This window comes from Ricinus communis, chromosome 1 (genome assembly GCF_019578655.1).
Source record: "Ricinus communis isolate WT05 ecotype wild-type chromosome 1, ASM1957865v1, whole genome shotgun sequence".
Lineage (NCBI taxonomy): Eukaryota > Viridiplantae > Streptophyta > Magnoliopsida > Malpighiales > Euphorbiaceae > Ricinus > Ricinus communis.
The window spans coordinates 8,030,825-8,049,276 of NC_063256.1; the positions used below are offsets into that span (position 1 = coordinate 8,030,825).

Below are 18,452 nucleotides of genomic sequence, written 5' to 3' on the forward strand. Positions count from 1 at the left end.
GTCGTTGTGAGCCATTTTGAATGCTTGTGACTGTGGTTTGAGGTAAGTGATGACAGGTTATACCTGCTCTGATACCATGTGAAATTTATATTTATGAACAATGATGATTCTATTACAAAAGAAATTAGAATTCTGAGTCTTTACAAATGAAGTTTACAGATATATACATGGTTGAGCTTCAACGGTCTTCTTGGCTACCTGATTAGCTCCTATGCTCTATGTCAATGTTAACTTCCTAATTCCTGATGGGTTGAAGCGACCTTTCTTCCTTAAGGAAGAAAGATTGCTTCCTTTCTTGCCTTTGCCAGGCTTGTGATGTACTTGTCTGTACAGCTGATAGCTGTACAGATCTGAGGCCACATGCTCCTAGGTCTTTTGTCCTTTGGTTCCTAGTTTCTGGACTGTGCAATGCTTTTGTATGTTGGTCTTTAACAAAGGTACAGTCACTTTCTTCTCATGTGTGTATGATGTTTGGCTAGTAAAATCAATTCCCTTTTTCATATGAATATATGGATAAAACGAAGTTTTTCACATTTCAAGCATTCATTTGTACTATATCTCACGGCTTAAAATATTGTGAGATGTCACCTTACTAATCCTATATTTTATTATCATTTATTAAGGACTTTGATTTTTTGTAAGATATCTAAAGATCAGAATCCTAATACATAATAAAAATCAATTCAAGAATAATCATCATAATCCTTCTAAGCAACAATGATCAAATAAACAGAGAATTAGAAACTCATTCAACCAAATCATTTTTAAAAAAAGAAACTATCACAAATTCATTACTGATCCATTACAAAGCAATTTATGTAGAGCCGAAAAAGCTGATTTCTTGCTCTAAATGTTTAGGGAGAAACACACAAACACGAAAGAAACACAAACTTTTGGTTCCTTTATTTTCAATCATATAGCTCGAATTCCAAAATGGCTTCTTGGGTTTCGACGTAAATGATTTTATGTCAACCCTTCTGAGAAAGGAAAGAAAGAACAAAAACTATTGAAATTAATCTACTATCAATTATTATTTATTTCCCTGTCAATTACGTATTTAGTTTTTAATAATATTAAGATCATGGTTTAGAGTACTTACAGTGAAGTGACACAAATAAATTTAAAATCCTAGATACTTGGTTCCCATAAGGAAAGCAAGTAATAACAAATTTATTTATTATAAAGGTGAAAAAATGAAATAAACTTTAAAATGATTCTTTCTAATTATACAAGGAATTGGGAAGTAAGGAAACTCTTTTAGTAAATGAGATTAAGAAAATATAGGATTTCAAAAGTAATATTTTATAAAATGTTAAACCATTGCATAATTTTAGTGGATTCTATTTCTATATAAAATTGGATGCAGAGTCTAATAATTTGGTTTGGTTTGGTTCATTATTATTTTTTATTTTATTTTATTCTCTTCTCGGCATAGTTTATTGAAGAAAATTGTAGCAGAAATGTTTGGATCATTTTGTTTGTACATATAGTTATGTTATTCGATTTATTGATTTTTTTGGGCATTTGGAAGGGATTGAACAAGTAAATATAAACAGTCAATTATATTAGTGGAAAACCAGCTCGTTTTTCACTGATTGAATTCAATCCATGTAATAATTGCCCGGCACCCAACCCACCTCAGTGCACGTAAGACATGATTTGATTTGAGCTATGTGTATGGAAAACTTTTTATAGGTAGATTATTAATATATATATCTATTAATTATATAAGAATAAAATATAGAAATTCTGTAAATTATATATAAATAATAGTTACATAGAGAATAGAATCGAGGAATGCAATGTATCCCATGTTCAAAATGTATATTATTAAACCGTCCCAATGATCTGGCAAGCACATTAATTACGATTGAGTCCCAGATGATGAGCATTATCCCAGTCCTAAATTTAATCCCGAAGCGCCCGAGTCTTGGTCCAGTCCTTGCTTCGCGTGCAATCTCCAGCCTCCAGGCCCAAAATGCTATATACTTTCCTTTTCATGCTGGCCTTGCGATAGCAACAGGCAGTCACCCTTTGCTGCATCTAACAGCCATCAAAATTCTATTTAACTGCTGTCCTCCTTTTCAAATCTCTGCCACTTCTGATCAACTTCAAATCTCTCTCGCTTGTCTCAAATACTTAAGTCTCTATCTCTACAATGTATATACCTAGAGGAAGAAGTAAATTCTTGCTTACCCTCTTGCCCATTTCAGCCCTTTACTTGATCATCCTACTAGCAACACCTCATTTCAAGAATAGCGAAGAAATCCCACATTTGCATATCCAAAAGCACAACCAAATTGCCCACTCAGCTTGTGAAGGCACATTGTACCCAGAACTTTGCGTCTCAACTCTCTCATCTCTGCCAGATCTCACTTACAGGTCCTTACAACAATTAATCTCCTCTACCATAAGCAGAACAATGTACGAGGTTAGAGTGTCGTATTCCAACTGCAGTGGCATCAAGAACAAGCTCAGAAAGCTAAACAAGATTGAAAGAGTAGCTCTCAATGATTGTCTAGAGCTCTTTACTGAAACCATGGATGAGCTCAATGTAGCAATCTCTGATCTCACTTCAAGGAAATCAGTCTCTCAACATCACCACGACTTGCAAACTCTATTAAGTGGGGCAATGACGAATCAGTACACTTGCCTTGATGGGTTTGCTTATAGTAGAGGAAGGGTGAGGAAAACAATCAAGAATAGCTTGTATAACATCTCTCGTCATGTTAGCAACTCCCTAGCCATGCTCAAGAAAATCCCGGGCGTTAATGCATCCAAAGAGTCTGAGGCTTTCCCCGAATATGGGGAGGTGAAACACGGATTCCCATCCTGGTTGTCGTCGAAGGATCTTGAGCTTTTGCAGGCCCCACTGAATGCAACAAAATTTGATCTAGTAGTGGCTAAAGATGGAACCGGAAACTTCTCTACTATTAGCCAGGCAGTGGCCGCAGCTCCAAACTCTAGCCTCACAAGGTTTGTTATATTATAATCTTAATCAGTCGGATCTTTCGTAACAATCAGAAGAAACTGCTAGAGATGAATCAACTTTAAGCAGCTCAGTAGTGCTGCAGCTGATTTTAAGGAGTGTTAGATTACAAATTTTAACTTAAGTTTGTTAAGGTATCTGACGTTGTTATTGACTGATTGATTGGTTTATTTGCATAGGTTTGTGATATATATAAAGGAGGGAGCATATTTTGAGAATGTGGATGTGGATAAAAAGAAGACAAATCTGATGTTCATCGGAGATGGGATTGGGAAGACGGTGGTGAAAGCTAATAGGAGTGTGGTTGGTGGGTGGACTACTTTCCGGTCAGCAACAGTTGGTGAGTTCAATTTTATCACTCTTAATTGCTACTAGTATATATTGTTACAGCTACCAGTACCTTGAATATATATGCTGTTAAAATGTGATTCTTGCTCGATCCAGTTTGGTACTTAAAAATGAGGTCGTGATAGTATAATACTTGACCATTCAGAGCGCAGCATTCAATTTCTTTTCAGGGTTAGTAATGTCGCGGGGCCAGCGTTTGTCGGCCCAATTACATGTGGTGTGGGAAAATTAGAGTAGACGACGTGTAGTACGTACTGATAATTTCCTTCTCTCGAGTTAGATGGCTTTATTTATTTTGTCCTTTTAAATAGAAAGAAAAAAGAAAACACAAACGGATCATAAACACGCATGTATGATTAAAAAAGTAGTCATTTCTTTTTGTGCTAAATAAATAAATAAAGAATAAAAACTTGAAACCTTATATAAATTAAAACCATACATTCATCGGATTAAGGATGTATTCCTAAAATGGAGATTATTTTGTTTGATTTTCAAATGTTAAATTTGTTTCTTTAGATATGATATGACCCCACACTGGAAGACGAGTTTCTTCTTTCTTTGTTTGACGTGTTTCACCTAAATCGAGAAGATAAACTAATGTCGCTGAGATTGAGGTTTCGTAGTTAAAGACATCTTCATTTGTCCACATCTGCATCGTTTTGGTGTTCTTTTGGTTCCCTCTCCAATTAGCGACCACAATAAATTCTAATCCATTTCCTTAAAAGTTTGTCAAATCATTAAACATCAGTTTAATTCAGATTGTTGTTGGTGTTAAAAGGAAATTATTTAATTTTTTATATAATCAATTTTATTTATTTCTTATATAAAAATAATTTCTAAAACTTTAAAAAAGAAATATTAAGGAAAAAACAGTTCCAAACCTGCCCTAAAGTCTCTAATATTAATCAATCTACTTAGTTAAAAAAACCTGCATTTTGATTTATTTAAAGGAAGTTAATTTATTTATATGATTTTCCTTAAAAAAGTGTGCGTAAAAGGACATGATGGGGTATTATTAGAATCACAAAATGGACCCAACATTTCTTATACGAAAAAATGGATACATGAATTGCATGTCTTCTTAGTGCGCATATTTTACAGCACTAGACCTATCCTATAGTAATCGATAACTGTACCCACGGCTGTTCTTTCTGTTTCCCATTTTCTTCTCCTTCCTTTATTTCAATTAGTTGCTATAGAGAAAAGAAAATGATACTCAGCAGAAGTTGATCGTCTTATGTCCAGAACGACGCAAATAGAGAAACCATTTTGGGTTGCATGAGGAAATGAATGCACGTGATCCTATTTTAATATTTGTTGTATATGTCCTGGTGTTTGTGAAGCAGGAGTGTACTCTGATATAAAATGTAAGTGACTTTTTAAAAGCAAAAGGGTATCGGATATACAGTATTACTATTATTATTATTATTGTTATAGCGTTGAGACTTGAGAGACAGCTTTGATGATATCTGTGTGTGGCCTGTGTCGGTGCTTATTGGACCCTCAGTTTCTTTCTTGCTTTCTTTCCTGCTCACCGTGTTTTTTGGATCATTTGAAGTTGGAACGCGTTATCCTGTGATCTTGTCGAGTAAAAGATTTCCCACTTTTCCATCGCTTTTTCTCTATCTAATTTTATCTGTTTTTCTTTTTTCTTGCTCTCGTTGGAGGCCATTAGGTTTCTCTCGAATTGTACCAAACCAAAAATATTGTTTCTGAAATTTTAGGCCAAAAGATAAGTTATTTCAAAAAGTGCAGGCCTTTCCATCTCTCTTAGAAGCTCTACTTAATAAGGCCAAAGATCAGAAAAAGTTGTTCACTCATGCAGTTGTTCTCTGCAATATCTTTTTCTTTTAAGATGAACTATATATTAATTATCCTGTGCAATTAGTCAAATAAAAAATATGATGTTACTTTTCGTGAATTTTGAACATGTTAAAGCACCAATTAATCCGTGCAGTTTTGGTTACTTTTACTTGCAGCCGTGGTGGGGAACGGGTTCGTAGCCAAGGGTATAACGTTTGAGAACTCAGCAGGGCCTGACATGCACCAAGCAGTAGCCTTAAGGAGTGGTTCGGATCTGTCAGCATTCTACCAATGCAGCTTCGTGGGCTACCAAGACACACTCTATGTTCACTCGCTTCGACAATTTTATAGGGAGTGCGACATATATGGAACTGTAGACTTCATATTTGGCAACGCAGCTGTAGTATTCCAGAACTGCAGCATATACGCGCGTAAACCAAACTCAAATCAGCAAAATATATTCACTGCCCAAGGTAGAGAAGACCCTAATCAGAATACTGGAATTTCTATCATGAACAGTAAAGTTACTGCTGCAGCTGATTTAATACCGGTTAAGAAATCGTTCAAGACATATCTTGGCAGACCGTGGAAAGAGTATTCTAGGACAGTTTTCCTTCGATCTTACATTGATGATGTTGTAGATCCTGTTGGGTGGTTGGAATGGAATGGGGCGTTTGCATTGAGTACACTTTATTATGGGGAGTATATGAATAGGGGTCCTGGATCCAATACAAGTGCCAGAGTTACATGGCCTGGTTACAGAGTTATCAATAGCACAACAGAGGCTAGTCAGTTTACAGTTGGTCCATTTATACAGGGAAGTGAGTGGCTTAATGCTACTGGCATCCCTTTCTTTCTCGGTTTGAGTTGAATGCATAAGATTTATTTGCATTCATTATTTGGTGGGAAATAATGTTTTAATCATATGTTATTTATTTAGAATCTTTTGTTTTAGAATTGATAAATTAAGGTTCTAATGTTGGTAGCATTTTTCATTAGGTGGGAGCATTTTTCATTATGAAAATTGCACCAGTATTTTCATTTTTTAATATTTATTATTTTGATATCTAAATACTTTTTTATCTAATTAAATTGCAAGAGTATTGTAGAATTGATAGTCTTGTAGAATAAATGTTTTGTGGAATTGTCTCTACTAGAATCAAGTTATATATATATATTAATTTTTGAGATTTAAAATTTTCTTGACATGTGTATTTAATTTTTGACACATAAATTTCTATTTTGACATATATATTATTTTTAACACATAAAACTTGAGTTTATATGTAATTTTATAATTTTTTCTATTAATTTATTGATTAATAAGTTATTTCCTAATTAAACACTGACTTTAATCTTAAGAAATAGAATATTAATTATATTTTACTATTATATTAACTAAAAAATAATTTCTTAAATTCTATTATGAGAAATAATATATTAATTATATTCTAATGTTATAGTAATCAATACATTAATTTTCTAATTAGATAATAATTTTAATTTTAGAAAATAATATTTTTAATATTATATACAATAATAAATTAACTTTTTATTATATAATAAAATCTTAAACTTAAAACATAGTAGTATCAATTATATTGATAGTATTAATTTATATAAGACTACAATTAATTAATTAATATTTTAAAAAAAAATTAAAATTGGTTAGAATATATATCCATAGAATCCGGTTAAACTTAGCTGACTTTTTGATATATAATGGATTAGAAGCATATTCATTTTTAAAGTTTAAATACTTAAGATATTGGCATTATAGTTTTTTCAGAACTTATTGATATTCTGAAAGAAGAAAGGTGGATAGTCGAGACCAATTGTCAACTTCTTTGAGCTGAGGCAACCAAATTTAATTTGACATAGCTTTGAATAATTATGCATACAAACTGAGAAACTAAAGCACTAATTGAAAATAAGTTAAATGAAACTTCTTCTTCTTCTTCTTCTTTTTCTTTAAAAATAAAAAGAATAGAAAATTACACTATATACTGTATTTTTTGAAAAAAAAAATATCATTTATAAAGTTTTATTTTCCTTATATTTTCTTTTACTTTATCTCTATTTTATTTGACTTTTTTATTTCATTTATATAGTATTTTCTCTTGTGATATTATATATTTTTTGACACTTCTAAAATTATTTTCTTTTTTTTTTTCTTCTTATTCGTTATCATCATTACGACCGTAATGATACTAAAAGAAAAAAATCAAAGCACTTTTTCTTCATCATCATCATCGGATGTTATACAAAGCTTCAATGGATATAAAAAATTGAAGGAATATTAAATCAATATTAAGAAAAAAGACAATTTAACAACTTCAAAACTCGGATTGAAGTTATATAATTGTAAAGCGACAAACATTGGTGATGGAGAGGCATGGGTGTTTGGCTGGCAAAAGCTTTCGTAATTTTTATGAGTTGTATCTTTTTTAACATTAAGTTCTTGTTATCTAATGTGGTTTGATTTAAAAAAATAATTAAGAAATAGTTTGATTTTAAAATTATTTGATTTTGATTTCTTTGAATGCTTTTTAGTAATATTTGATTCAAATTTTATATTGTGGTATTGTTAATAAAATGTGAATATGAATATTGAGAAATTAAATAGTTTTTTTTTTATGTCTTAAAGTGAATAAAAAATGTAACTTATGACTTCAAATTCCCTTATCTTCTAACTGTTTTTAACATGCTTGAACCATAAAATAGTTTGTTTTTAACTTTCTTCTCTCTTTTTTTTTTATAGAAATGTACACAAATTTTGAGGGTACTATTTTAAAGTTTTTATTTTTTGATTTGTTATTTATGCACATCAAAAAAATAATTTTTTTCTCTTTTTTAGGACATTGTAAGTGTTGAATTGGCTTAAAATGTATTTTATTACCCATGTTACTTATGTATGAACAAACAATGAAATGACTACTTGAATTGGTTAATAAAATTGAATTAAATAAAATTATGGTTTGCACTTATGATGTTTGATAATATGCTTGTTTTAAAAAATTGGCAAAACTTTTTGAATAGTAGCCAAGTTTACAAGTGCATTGATATCAAAGATACAAGTTGATTTATTAAATACCAAATTTAAATACTATTTATATACTATATGTATACTAAATATATATAAAATATATATTAAAATATGTAAAATATATACCATTTATTGTAACTTTTTCTTGTATTTTTTCTAAAGATATAAATATAGTGAGTATATTATATATAAGGAACATATAATAAAAAAAATTGATTGTATTCCATTATTTTAAATAAACACTAATATTATATTTTTTCTACTAGACAAAAATAATTGAAATAAAAATATATTAAACAAATTGAAACTTTGATTAAAAGTTACCTAACATATACCTAATATATAGCTAACATATAATAAAATAAGTATAATGTATAATATTTTCTAAGAGTGTACCTTTTTTTTATAGATATGCAATCTATATGAATTAAAATAGTTGCAGTTATCAAATATATATTTAATGTATACTATATTATGTTGAGCATATATCATTTGTTGCTATTTTTGATATTTTTTAAAGATATAAGTATTTAAAATATATTATAAATATATGCAACCTATACTAAAATAAATATTATGTATATTAATTTTTAAAGTTTACTTTTTAATTTTATATATTTGAAATAAATAAATAAATATATAAATATATATATATATATATATATATATATATATATCAAATATATACTTAATGTATTTTATATTTTATCGAATGGATCTTATTTGATTCTACATTTTTATTATATTATATTATAAGTATACATCATATTAATTAATTTTATAGAAATATAAAATAATAAAATAATTATCATAATACTATTTTCATAATTTCTAATTATCACTAGAGTTATTATATAAACTTTAACTAAATCAATCAATTAAAACTAACATTATGTTTATTGAGAAAAAAATTAAAATTAAAAGATTTAAATTAATAAAATCAGAATCTTGATTAACATATATTCAATACCTAATATACATTTATAAAAAAAGTTTTATTTATGATGATTTTTAAATAAATATGATTTATATATAAAATAAATTATATTTTTAAAAAATAGTTTAAGATATTAATTATGTATATATTCGGCTCTCTAATGATTTGACCTGTAATCAAATTAATATTATTGATTAGATACTAAACATGTATCAGACATATACTAATATTATATTAAAAATTAAATATCATAATAATTATAAAAATATATATCAAATTACTAATAACATATACCATTTTGTAAAACAGTATATCTAACATATATCATCATATTTTTGAAATAATTTTTTAATTTATAGTATTTCTAAAAAATTAAATTTAACAGTAAAAATAATATTTTTAATATTTTTTAAAATATTTATGAAAGAATTCCTAAAAAGAAATGAAGCTCCTCAATTGCTGATTTAGGCCTATTGATGATGCAATGTCTGCCAAATTGGGACCTTAAGCAATCCTCGCATTGAGTCCATGAAAAGGGAGATTTCTGATTGGGCTGTCGTTGCCCACTTATATAGGCTTGGAGTAACAATCCCCCGAAGCAGTGCTATCCCTCTAATCATTGGAGAAATACTCTTGACGGAGAATGCTTAGTTACTCGGCACTATGTTAGGCCCTAGTCAATGAAAATGGTCCCGAAAGCCCACGACCAAGTCCGCGAAATTCCTGCAAGAAAACCGCAAATCACGCGACTTTGTAAACCGCACAAATGATGAGAATGAGAATGAGATTGCTACCACATCCACATTAAAGATTCAGCTTGGAGCCTGACTTTCTTTCAATCTCTTCTTTATGCTTTTCTTTTTTTCTTTTTTCTTTGTTGCACAATTTTTAGTCTTTTTAGAAGGTTTGTGCTCACATTTGCTTACCCGTAAGATAGTATTATAGACAATTCCACAATCCAGATCATTATTTTACTTTAGTTTTCTTGTTTTAAAAAGAATAATTTTAATAAAGCTAATCACTTAGGGTTATCCTGATTTGTTGTCCAGGCAAAAATAAATGCAGGCTTGGCGGAGGTGCTAAACCTTAATTAGTTTGAGAGGATATAAATTTACCTAATCAACTTCTAAATCAAACGATTATGGAAAAACTAACAGACCTGTATATTTTCTAGATTCTTAAACTCCCCATTTCAGTTTTCCTCAATTCTGGTTAGATGCAGAATTTGATGAAGAAAAGGGATTTGAAAGCCGGGGTTTTAAGGAGTTTAGGATTAGTTGCAAGCGTCTGGTCTGAAAATATAATATCAACTGCTGTAAATTATAAAGAAAAAGTGAATACTGGAAAATTTGAAATAACAGGAATTGAACTACTGAAACTTCAACTGTAAAAGTCTGCTAAGGTGCTGAAATCTTGGAAATTGCAGTACAATTTATTGTAACTAAAACAAGTAACTGAAACTTTGAAATTACTAATAAACTGATGCTGAAGCTTAAGTTTGCATTAGAAATTGAATTCGCAGAAACAATTTGTTGTTTTGTATTGGATTATCGGTGTGAATTTGGCTGGGCTTTCTTCATCTCTTGCTTCTCATATTTATGGAGCACCAGGAAGTAAACTATTATACAACGACTCCACCATTCCATTACCTACAACTTTGCTCAAAAACTACTTTGTTAATACCCCTACTTTCACATTTCTGCTTAATTTCTATGTTCTTGTAATTCACATCACTCCCACCACTGTTAATCATATCAGAAAAGGGAATGGGCTGGACAAATTTCTAATAGGTGTTAATGTATATTTTAATGCCACAATTTGTCAAATAACAACTGTCAGACAATATTGATGTGTATAAAAGGCTTTTTAAAGCATAATTGAGGACACAGTTTACATCTATATCCCAGTTGAGCAATTGTCTATTGCAGAAGGAATTATTAACGAATCTTGTGAACATGTTCATGTGAACACGAACCTTTTGGGGATAAATATATTAATTGGTTTTGATCCCAGATTCCAGCTATCCCACAAAAATTGATTTGAAAGTCTATCCAAGTATAGATCCTTCGGTGTATCTACCCTCCTGCAAGACTGAACTAACAAGTTATAACCACATATAAGGATGATTTATCGGATTCTCAATCAAGTCTTCAGTTATCACCCAATAAAATACAATGGTGTCAGCTTTTGGTTGAAATTTGATTAGAAAGTGCAAATTTTTCTTGTTTTACAGAGAAGCACATAGAAGATGAACATGAATGCATGCTTTTGCATGTGGGTTGATACCAGAGGAGCACATGATGAATTTGAGTAGGCCATGGCCAGTCCAAGAAACATGCGTGTTATAGGGTCAAGTTTGGGGCCATCTCTTTCTGAACAAAAGTGCCCTCCTCAATGTCCTTTTTTCAATTTTTATTTACTTTAAATCCCCCTTTATCCAAATTTACATCATTAAATAAATTATTTTATGGGAATATCCATTTTCAATAATGCAGGGATAGGTCTCGGTGGCAACCTCTGCTTGGTGCTTCTTTTCATTCTTTTGTTCTTCTGTATGTATCAACTGCTAACTTATTTGCTTTTAGCAACATGGCTTGGGTCCTTTCTGCTCCTCTTTATGTGTTCATTGATCACCTAATTAAGGATCCGCTCAGTTTCTCTCAGCTATTTGGAATTGCCCAACTCAATAATGCTGCACTGCAGCGAAAAGATAATGCTTCCCCACATGAAGAAATACCACTTCATTAGAGTATATTTTCTTACTATTGTCTCACAATTAGTTTTCTAAGTAGTAGAGACAGATTCATTAACAGATATTACGTTGGTGAATCCGATTTCTAATAACACCCTATTGTATGAATATAGATCGAGGCTTATTAAAGTTGAAAATGGACTGCTAATTGAATGTATTTCAATTTGCATTTTGGTGGCTTCATCTAATGTTGATATCTCCATGGAGCTAATTTTAGGGGGAAGAAAAAAAAAAAAAAAAAGCAAGTTCAAACGTAGATCTTTTGGACTAAAACCTGAGAAGAAGGATACAAAATAAGAAGCGGCGGAGACCATAGGTTACTGAGAAATGAAATCACTTGTGGCCATCTATCTTTGAAATATTGATGCCTACTTGGGTTGCAGTTATCTGAATCTTCTGCAGCCTTTAATCATGGCTCTTTAGAGAGAAAATCAAACATTGAAGCAAGTCTACTTCTTACAAAAACAACACCATCAAGCAAAAACTATAATCCCATGTGAAATATAGTGTTGAAGTTGAACAAAGAAAATCTAGCGTATCAAATTTCAAAAATGCATATTACTAATTCAATGATAGAATGTTTATTTTGTAGCATATAAATTAAAGATTCAAACCTTCAACTGTTGCTTCTATACCTATATGACCAAAAACAAAAATGCAGAAAAGCCAGAAAGCAAATAAAATCTTGATAGATCAAGAAGCTCAATAAATGCATAAAACAAAAACTGGGATATGAAAAATAAGCAATTCAGATGGCATTCCATTTTTGCAAAGATGGGGTTGATGTTGGTTTTATCTGCAGTGGAGGATGAGAACCAAAAAATCCCTTGGCCTATCCACTTCTTGATTCAACTGGTCCATCTCTCCACTACTTTCTGCTGTATGGGTCTCAATTGACCCTTTCCTCACTCACTCCAATTAACAACTCCCAAGATTTTCCCTATCAACCCCATATTTTTATTTGCTATTTCTCTCCGACAGAAATTCCTTGGTTATGTCTTCAACCACATGTTCATCTTCATCACCTTTTGTCCGACACTTCATCTTCATTCTTTATTTTTATTTTTATTTTTTTAAACTTCAAAGTTGTGGGCAAGAGTTGCTTTAAGCTTTGTTCCAAAGTAGTGGGAGTACAGTTAAAAACTGACTGAGTTGCGAGCATACTGTTATATGGAAGTCAGTTAGTTAGTAAAAACAAATAAACTAAGTACATATGTGATTGATATATGGACGTCACGAGCTTTTGGCATGATTGGTTGTTTAGCAAACTATCTTAATCTTTTCTTAATATGAAATTAAATTTTTATGGTCTACTTTTTCTTTCAATCTTTTTAAATTTAACAATTTATTTATATAATTTTAGGCCAATGACAGTACTGTGCTCACACTAAAAGAAAGATCTTCCATGATTTTTTCTTTTCTTTTTCTCTTCAGCTATCATATTGTCTCATGCATTAAACTGGATGCTTGGAGACAGAGTGAGTTGCAGGGACAAGCTGCATGACCCATATCACATCTCTTTCGTTGAGCTATTGCAAGTAACTTCAACTGGTTCCATGGGACACTGCCATTGACTGTTTTCATGCCATAACTGTTAACCAAGCAGTAACTTATTCAAAGTTCCCACGTGACTATCCTTCTTTGGTCATCAATGCCCCCTTGTTATTGTTTCAAAGGCAACAGAGTAGCCAATCGTTGGTGACAAGTGATGTCACTTTAGCAATAAGCACCAATAAATAGCTTAATTAGAGTATATAAAATAACTTTAAATTAATGTAAATTCTGTTTACAAGAGTATTCCTTTCCTTGTTAATCATATTTCTTTTTTAAATAATTAGAGTTAAAATTGTGAGACTATCACAACATAGATATTTTCTTTTTTTTTATAAATGATTTGTATAACTCAAGAGTGTGTAAATTAAATGATAATAATCTCTTCCAATCTAATTAAATAGACCTTCGACTATATTTGAAAGATAAGCTACAAACCATCTAAATTATATATAAATATAATATTTTAGAAAATCAAAATAATGTACCCAGTATACTAACGGACATTCATTTAAAATTATTAATTATAACTGTAAATGATGGATAAATTAAGAGTGTTCAAGAAAGATGTTAAAGAAAAAGTGTGGACTTAATTATTGTTGTAATTAAGTAAGAAGTTAATAGAGGAGGCAAGAAGGCAGCTTTTGCTTTATAAATACAAAGAAAGGAAGGAAGACTCTGTTATCCCACTGCGGCTTGCAGGTCAGGTTGGTTTTGTTGGCTGAGTTGGGTTTGTTTAACTTTGGGCAGACCAAAAAATGGCTCTCTCTTCTCCTTTCCATTTCACACTTCTACTTCTCCTCTCTTGCCTTGCTGCTTCTTCCCATGGCTTTCCTGTACACCACAACAACAACCCATTTCACCACCACCGCCACCCTCGCTTTGCCAGTCACAACTACAGGGACGCCCTTACCAAATCCATCCTTTTCTTCGAGGGACAGAGGTCAGGCAAGCTCCCTTCTAGCCAGAGGGTCAAATGGAGGAGAGACTCTGGTCTTTCAGATGGCTCAGCCATGCATGTAATAGAAACTATCATTTTATATTCTATAACAGTTTTTCTGTTCCCTTCTTTATTAAAAAGAAAAGATTGTTTAGTTGATTTTTTGGTATGGACATGAAAATGCAGGTGGATTTGGTAGGTGGGTACTATGATGCAGGGGATAATGTGAAGTTTGGTTTCCCTATGGCTTTCACTACCACAATGCTTTCATGGAGTGTGGTTGAGTTTGGTGGATTGATGAAAGGAGAGTTACAAAATTCGAAAGAAGCCATTCGTTGGGCTACTGATTATCTTCTCAAAGCTACTGCACATCCAGACACCATTTACGTCCAGGTTTGTTTTCTTTTAGCTTAGCATTCTAGACTTGTAACTATGCATCTGTGTTTCTTAAAGATGCTGATTTTTATTTTTTTATTTTGTATTCTTGGATTTTTTGTGTTGCAGGTTGGAGATGCTAACAAGGATCATGCTTGTTGGGAGAGACCAGAAGATATGGATACACCAAGAAGTGTTTTCAAAATAGACAGAAACTCTCCTGGTTCTGAAGTTGCTGCTGAAACTGCTGCTGCTCTGGCAGCAGCTTCACTAGTATTTAAGAAAAATGACCCCACTTACTCCAAGCTTCTGGTCAGGAGGGCTATCAGGGTACATCAACCTCTAGTTTACTGCTAAAATTATAAAAAATTTAGGAGATCTAGGTTTGAATAATTAAAAAAAAATTTCCTTCTTGTGTAGGTGTTCCAATTTGCAGATAAGTATAGAGGAGCCTATAGCAATGGGTTGAAGAAAGATGTTTGCCCCTTCTATTGTGACTACTCTGGATATCAGGTCTTGTTTATTTTTCGTACTACTTTTGATTTGCTTAGTCACTAGTTCAATTTGGCTGAGATGTTGAGCTTAAATCTAAAATGGGCATGTAAAAAATGGCAGGATGAGCTGCTGTGGGGTGCTGCTTGGCTGCATAGGGCCACCAAAAACCCAACTTATCTCAACTATATTCAGGTTAATGGTGAGATACTTGGTGCTGCAGAGTTTGACAATACCTTTGGTTGGGACAACAAGCATGTTGGTGCAAGAATTCTTCTTTCCAAGGTGGTTAATTTTCAAGTGCTTCTTTGTTTGTTTGTAATGTATATTTTCTTGATGATGATTAACTAACATGCTGCCCTTGAATTTCAGGCATTTCTTGTTCAAAAAGTACAATCTCTCCATGACTACAAAGACCATGCAGATAATTTTATCTGTTCCATCATTCCAGGGGCCCCTTTCTCTTCAGCCCAATACACTCCAGGTCCCCACACCACCTTCCTTACTCTTTAACTTCTCTCTTGTATTTGTCATTTTTTTAACGGCTAGTTTTTGGCTTTGGCTGATAATCAGGTGGACTTCTGTTCAAGATGAGTGATAGTAATATGCAATATGTTACCTCCACTTCTTTCTTGCTCTTAACCTATGCCAAGTACTTAATTCAAGCCCATAAGGTTGTGAATTGCGGTGGAACTGTTGTCGGTCCAAATAGGCTACGAAACATTGCCAAGAAACAGGTAAAAGAAACACATTTATACCCAAAACTAATCTCATCCTGAACCACTAATACCAATTTTGTTAATTAGTCATCTAGTGATTTGAGTTATTTTTTAACTCTCGAATTTTGTTATTAGGTGGACTATCTGCTAGGAGACAACCCATTGAAGATGTCCTACATGGTGGGATATGGTCCAAGATACCCACAAAGGATACACCACAGGGGCTCATCTCTACCGTCCATTTCTGTTCACCCGGCCAAGATCCAGTGCTCCTCGGGCTTCAGTATCATGAACTCTCAATCACCCAATCCAAACATTCTTGTGGGTGCAGTAGTTGGAGGGCCAGACCAGCATGATAGGTTCCCAGATAAAAGATCAGACTATGAGCAGTCAGAACCAGCCACTTATATTAATGCACCTCTAGTAGGAGCACTGGCTTACCTTGCTCACTCATTTGGCCAGCTCTAATTTCTGTGCAATATTATTAGGATTTTAGCTGATTTTTTTTTGTTTTTGTTCCTGTTTTTGCCCCTAAAATACTTCTATGGATGTGAAATATGGTGTTGCGTGGTTATAGGGTCGAGAACTAAAGCTCGAGCCTCAACCCCTAACCATGAAGAATATTGGTCAAAAGCTGTTGTTATTTTTTATTCTTCGCTATTAGCCTATGGCGTGAGTTCAAGTGTCGTGCTAAGAACGGTGTTGTTCTTGCTTCTAAAGACATATTGGTATTGGCTACTCCAAGTTTTTCGCTTTTTCCTGTTTGAGTCCGTTTTTGGGACTTGTAACATGTCCGCTAGTGTAGTGTTTTAATTTGCAAAGTGAACTTGTTTAGAAACTCTCTCTCTCTCTCTCTCTCTCTCTCTGGTCCACCTCTGCTTGATTTTCTTTTTTTCTGTTAAAGAAGGAAAAGAACTGGATATATACAAGTGTGAAAAGGAACTAAGGATAAATAAAAATGGAAGGACCACCGAAGAAGAATTAAATATAAAATGGGTTTGTCCTTTTACTCTTGAAACTAACAACTAACATACAAAAGAGGGCAGAGAAGAGTCAGAACTGAGAAGGAAGCAAAATTAACTTAATCTACAGTCATTACTGGATAATGTTCCAAATTAATATTTTCCCGTTGGTGAGAAGAGAGCATTGTGCTACGAGTTATTTTGACCGTTGGAAGTGAACGAGGAGAAAGGGAAGGGAAGTTAGGGAGAGCAAGAAAGAGATTTTGTAAGAGACACGTGATAATGTTGTAGCTTTGTAGGTCCTCTGGTCAATAAAGCTGCGGAGTTTCAGACTTGTCAGGATGGGTAACTGGTTAAAAGGTAGAATCCATTGTTCTATGCACCCTCTGGTTAGAATGAGCCGAGGAGACCAAACGACATCCCTTTTGGTGGATCAAACCTTCAAATTATTGATAAGTTGTGGGCTTGGGTTCCATCGTCCATGCATTACTATCTTGGTCCAGCATTTAGACTGTAGGCCGAGCCTACCAGCCAAAATCCCAGATCAAAGACAAACTTCACTAACCAAACCATTATTGCACTATCAAGACATTTCCAGTTTTATTGAGTTTCAAAATGATACATCATCAATAATGACATTATTACCTTCATACAAAACAAGCTATAAATATTCCACTTTACTTGTCCCCTAATTTGTTGTAGGCAAAACTCATCTCTAGGTCCCTGTACTTTTTGACTTTATTTTACTTAGTCCCTGAAAATTAATTGCGTTTTAATAAATTCTTGTACTTTTATTTTTATAAATTTTTAGGTCCTTTCGTTAGAAGCGTGCATTCAAACGCCATTAATGTAAGTGAAAATAAGAAAATTATGCCAATAAAATAATAAAATTTTCAAATTCAGTTCATTGAGTCTCTAGAATTTTTTGTTATTATTTTAAAGGATCCCTGAAATTCTTAATTTTGATTCATTAAGTTCCTAACAAATTTATATAATATTTTGTTATATTTTCCCCATTCAAACATTATTTTAGTATTGATTCGTTATATGTCAGTAGATTGAATACAAAAAAATATTGAATATGTATAGGAGAATTGTCATGTACTTAATCCATCTTATTTTCATAATTTTATTTATTTTTTATTTAGTGTAAAAAATAATTTTCATAAAATTGCAATGCAATATTATTTGCTAAATTTATTTTTTTTATAAAAATTCTCTTTATCTCATTGCATTCTAAAAAAATTATAAAATTTCAAATCCAATAATATCTAATCAATAGTGTTATTTTATTTTTATTTTGTAAACTAATTCTTTTCTAATAGATATTAATCTCAGAAATTCTTAAACTGGTGTACATCATCCAAAAAGAATATAGTGAGAATCTTTTTGAAATAAGGTGTTGTATATAGTTTAGACGGTGATCTTTTAAATTATCATACAAAAATCAGATAAATTAATTTTACAACCAAGTTGATTTTAGAAAAAAATTAATCTTCTATTAAGTTGCTAAATTGCACTTTAGTTTCTCAATTTAT

At 32.0% G+C, this 18,452-nt stretch overlaps 2 protein-coding genes across 2 annotated transcripts; both read left to right on the plus strand.

Moving 5' to 3' along the window:
* The first annotated feature begins 1,872 nt into the window (after positions 1 to 1,872).
* On the plus strand, positions 1,873 to 6,138 carry LOC8259898 (pectinesterase). The gene is made up of 3 exons (XM_002523067.4): positions 1,873 to 2,976; positions 3,169 to 3,329; positions 5,317 to 6,138. Exons 1-3 carry the CDS (start codon positions 2,159 to 2,161, stop codon positions 6,009 to 6,011), a joined length of 1,674 nt encoding a protein of 557 aa, XP_002523113.2. The 5' UTR covers positions 1,873 to 2,158; the 3' UTR covers positions 6,012 to 6,138.
* A 7,954-nt stretch (positions 6,139 to 14,092) lies between these two features.
* On the plus strand, positions 14,093 to 16,790 carry LOC8259899 (endoglucanase 17). The gene is made up of 8 exons (XM_002523068.4): positions 14,093 to 14,445; positions 14,553 to 14,759; positions 14,871 to 15,071; positions 15,162 to 15,254; positions 15,357 to 15,518; positions 15,606 to 15,717; positions 15,807 to 15,970; positions 16,088 to 16,790. Exons 1-8 carry the CDS (start codon positions 14,185 to 14,187, stop codon positions 16,418 to 16,420), a joined length of 1,533 nt encoding a protein of 510 aa, XP_002523114.1. The 5' UTR covers positions 14,093 to 14,184; the 3' UTR covers positions 16,421 to 16,790.
* Positions 16,791 to 18,452: the final 1,662 nt, after the last annotated feature.

What these genes read in the sequence shown, in the direction of transcription:
- LOC8259899 (XM_002523068.4), top strand. Translation starts at nt 14,185, where the DNA reads ATGGCTCTCTCTTCTCCTTTCCATTTCACACTTCTACTTCTCCTCTCT. An exon ending in TTCAGCCCAATACACTCCAG is followed by an intron (nt 15,718 to 15,806) that starts GTCCCCACACCA and finishes GCTGATAATCAG; the next exon opens with GTGGACTTCTGTTCAAGATG. An exon ending in GAAACATTGCCAAGAAACAG is followed by an intron (nt 15,971 to 16,087) that starts GTAAAAGAAACA and finishes TTTTGTTATTAG; the next exon opens with GTGGACTATCTGCTAGGAGA.
- LOC8259898 (XM_002523067.4), top strand. Translation starts at nt 2,159, where the DNA reads ATGTATATACCTAGAGGAAGAAGTAAATTCTTGCTTACCCTCTTGCCC. An exon ending in CCAAACTCTAGCCTCACAAG is followed by an intron (nt 2,977 to 3,168) that starts GTTTGTTATATT and finishes TTATTTGCATAG; the next exon opens with GTTTGTGATATATATAAAGG. An exon ending in TTTCCGGTCAGCAACAGTTG is followed by an intron (nt 3,330 to 5,316) that starts GTGAGTTCAATT and finishes TTTTACTTGCAG; the next exon opens with CCGTGGTGGGGAACGGGTTC.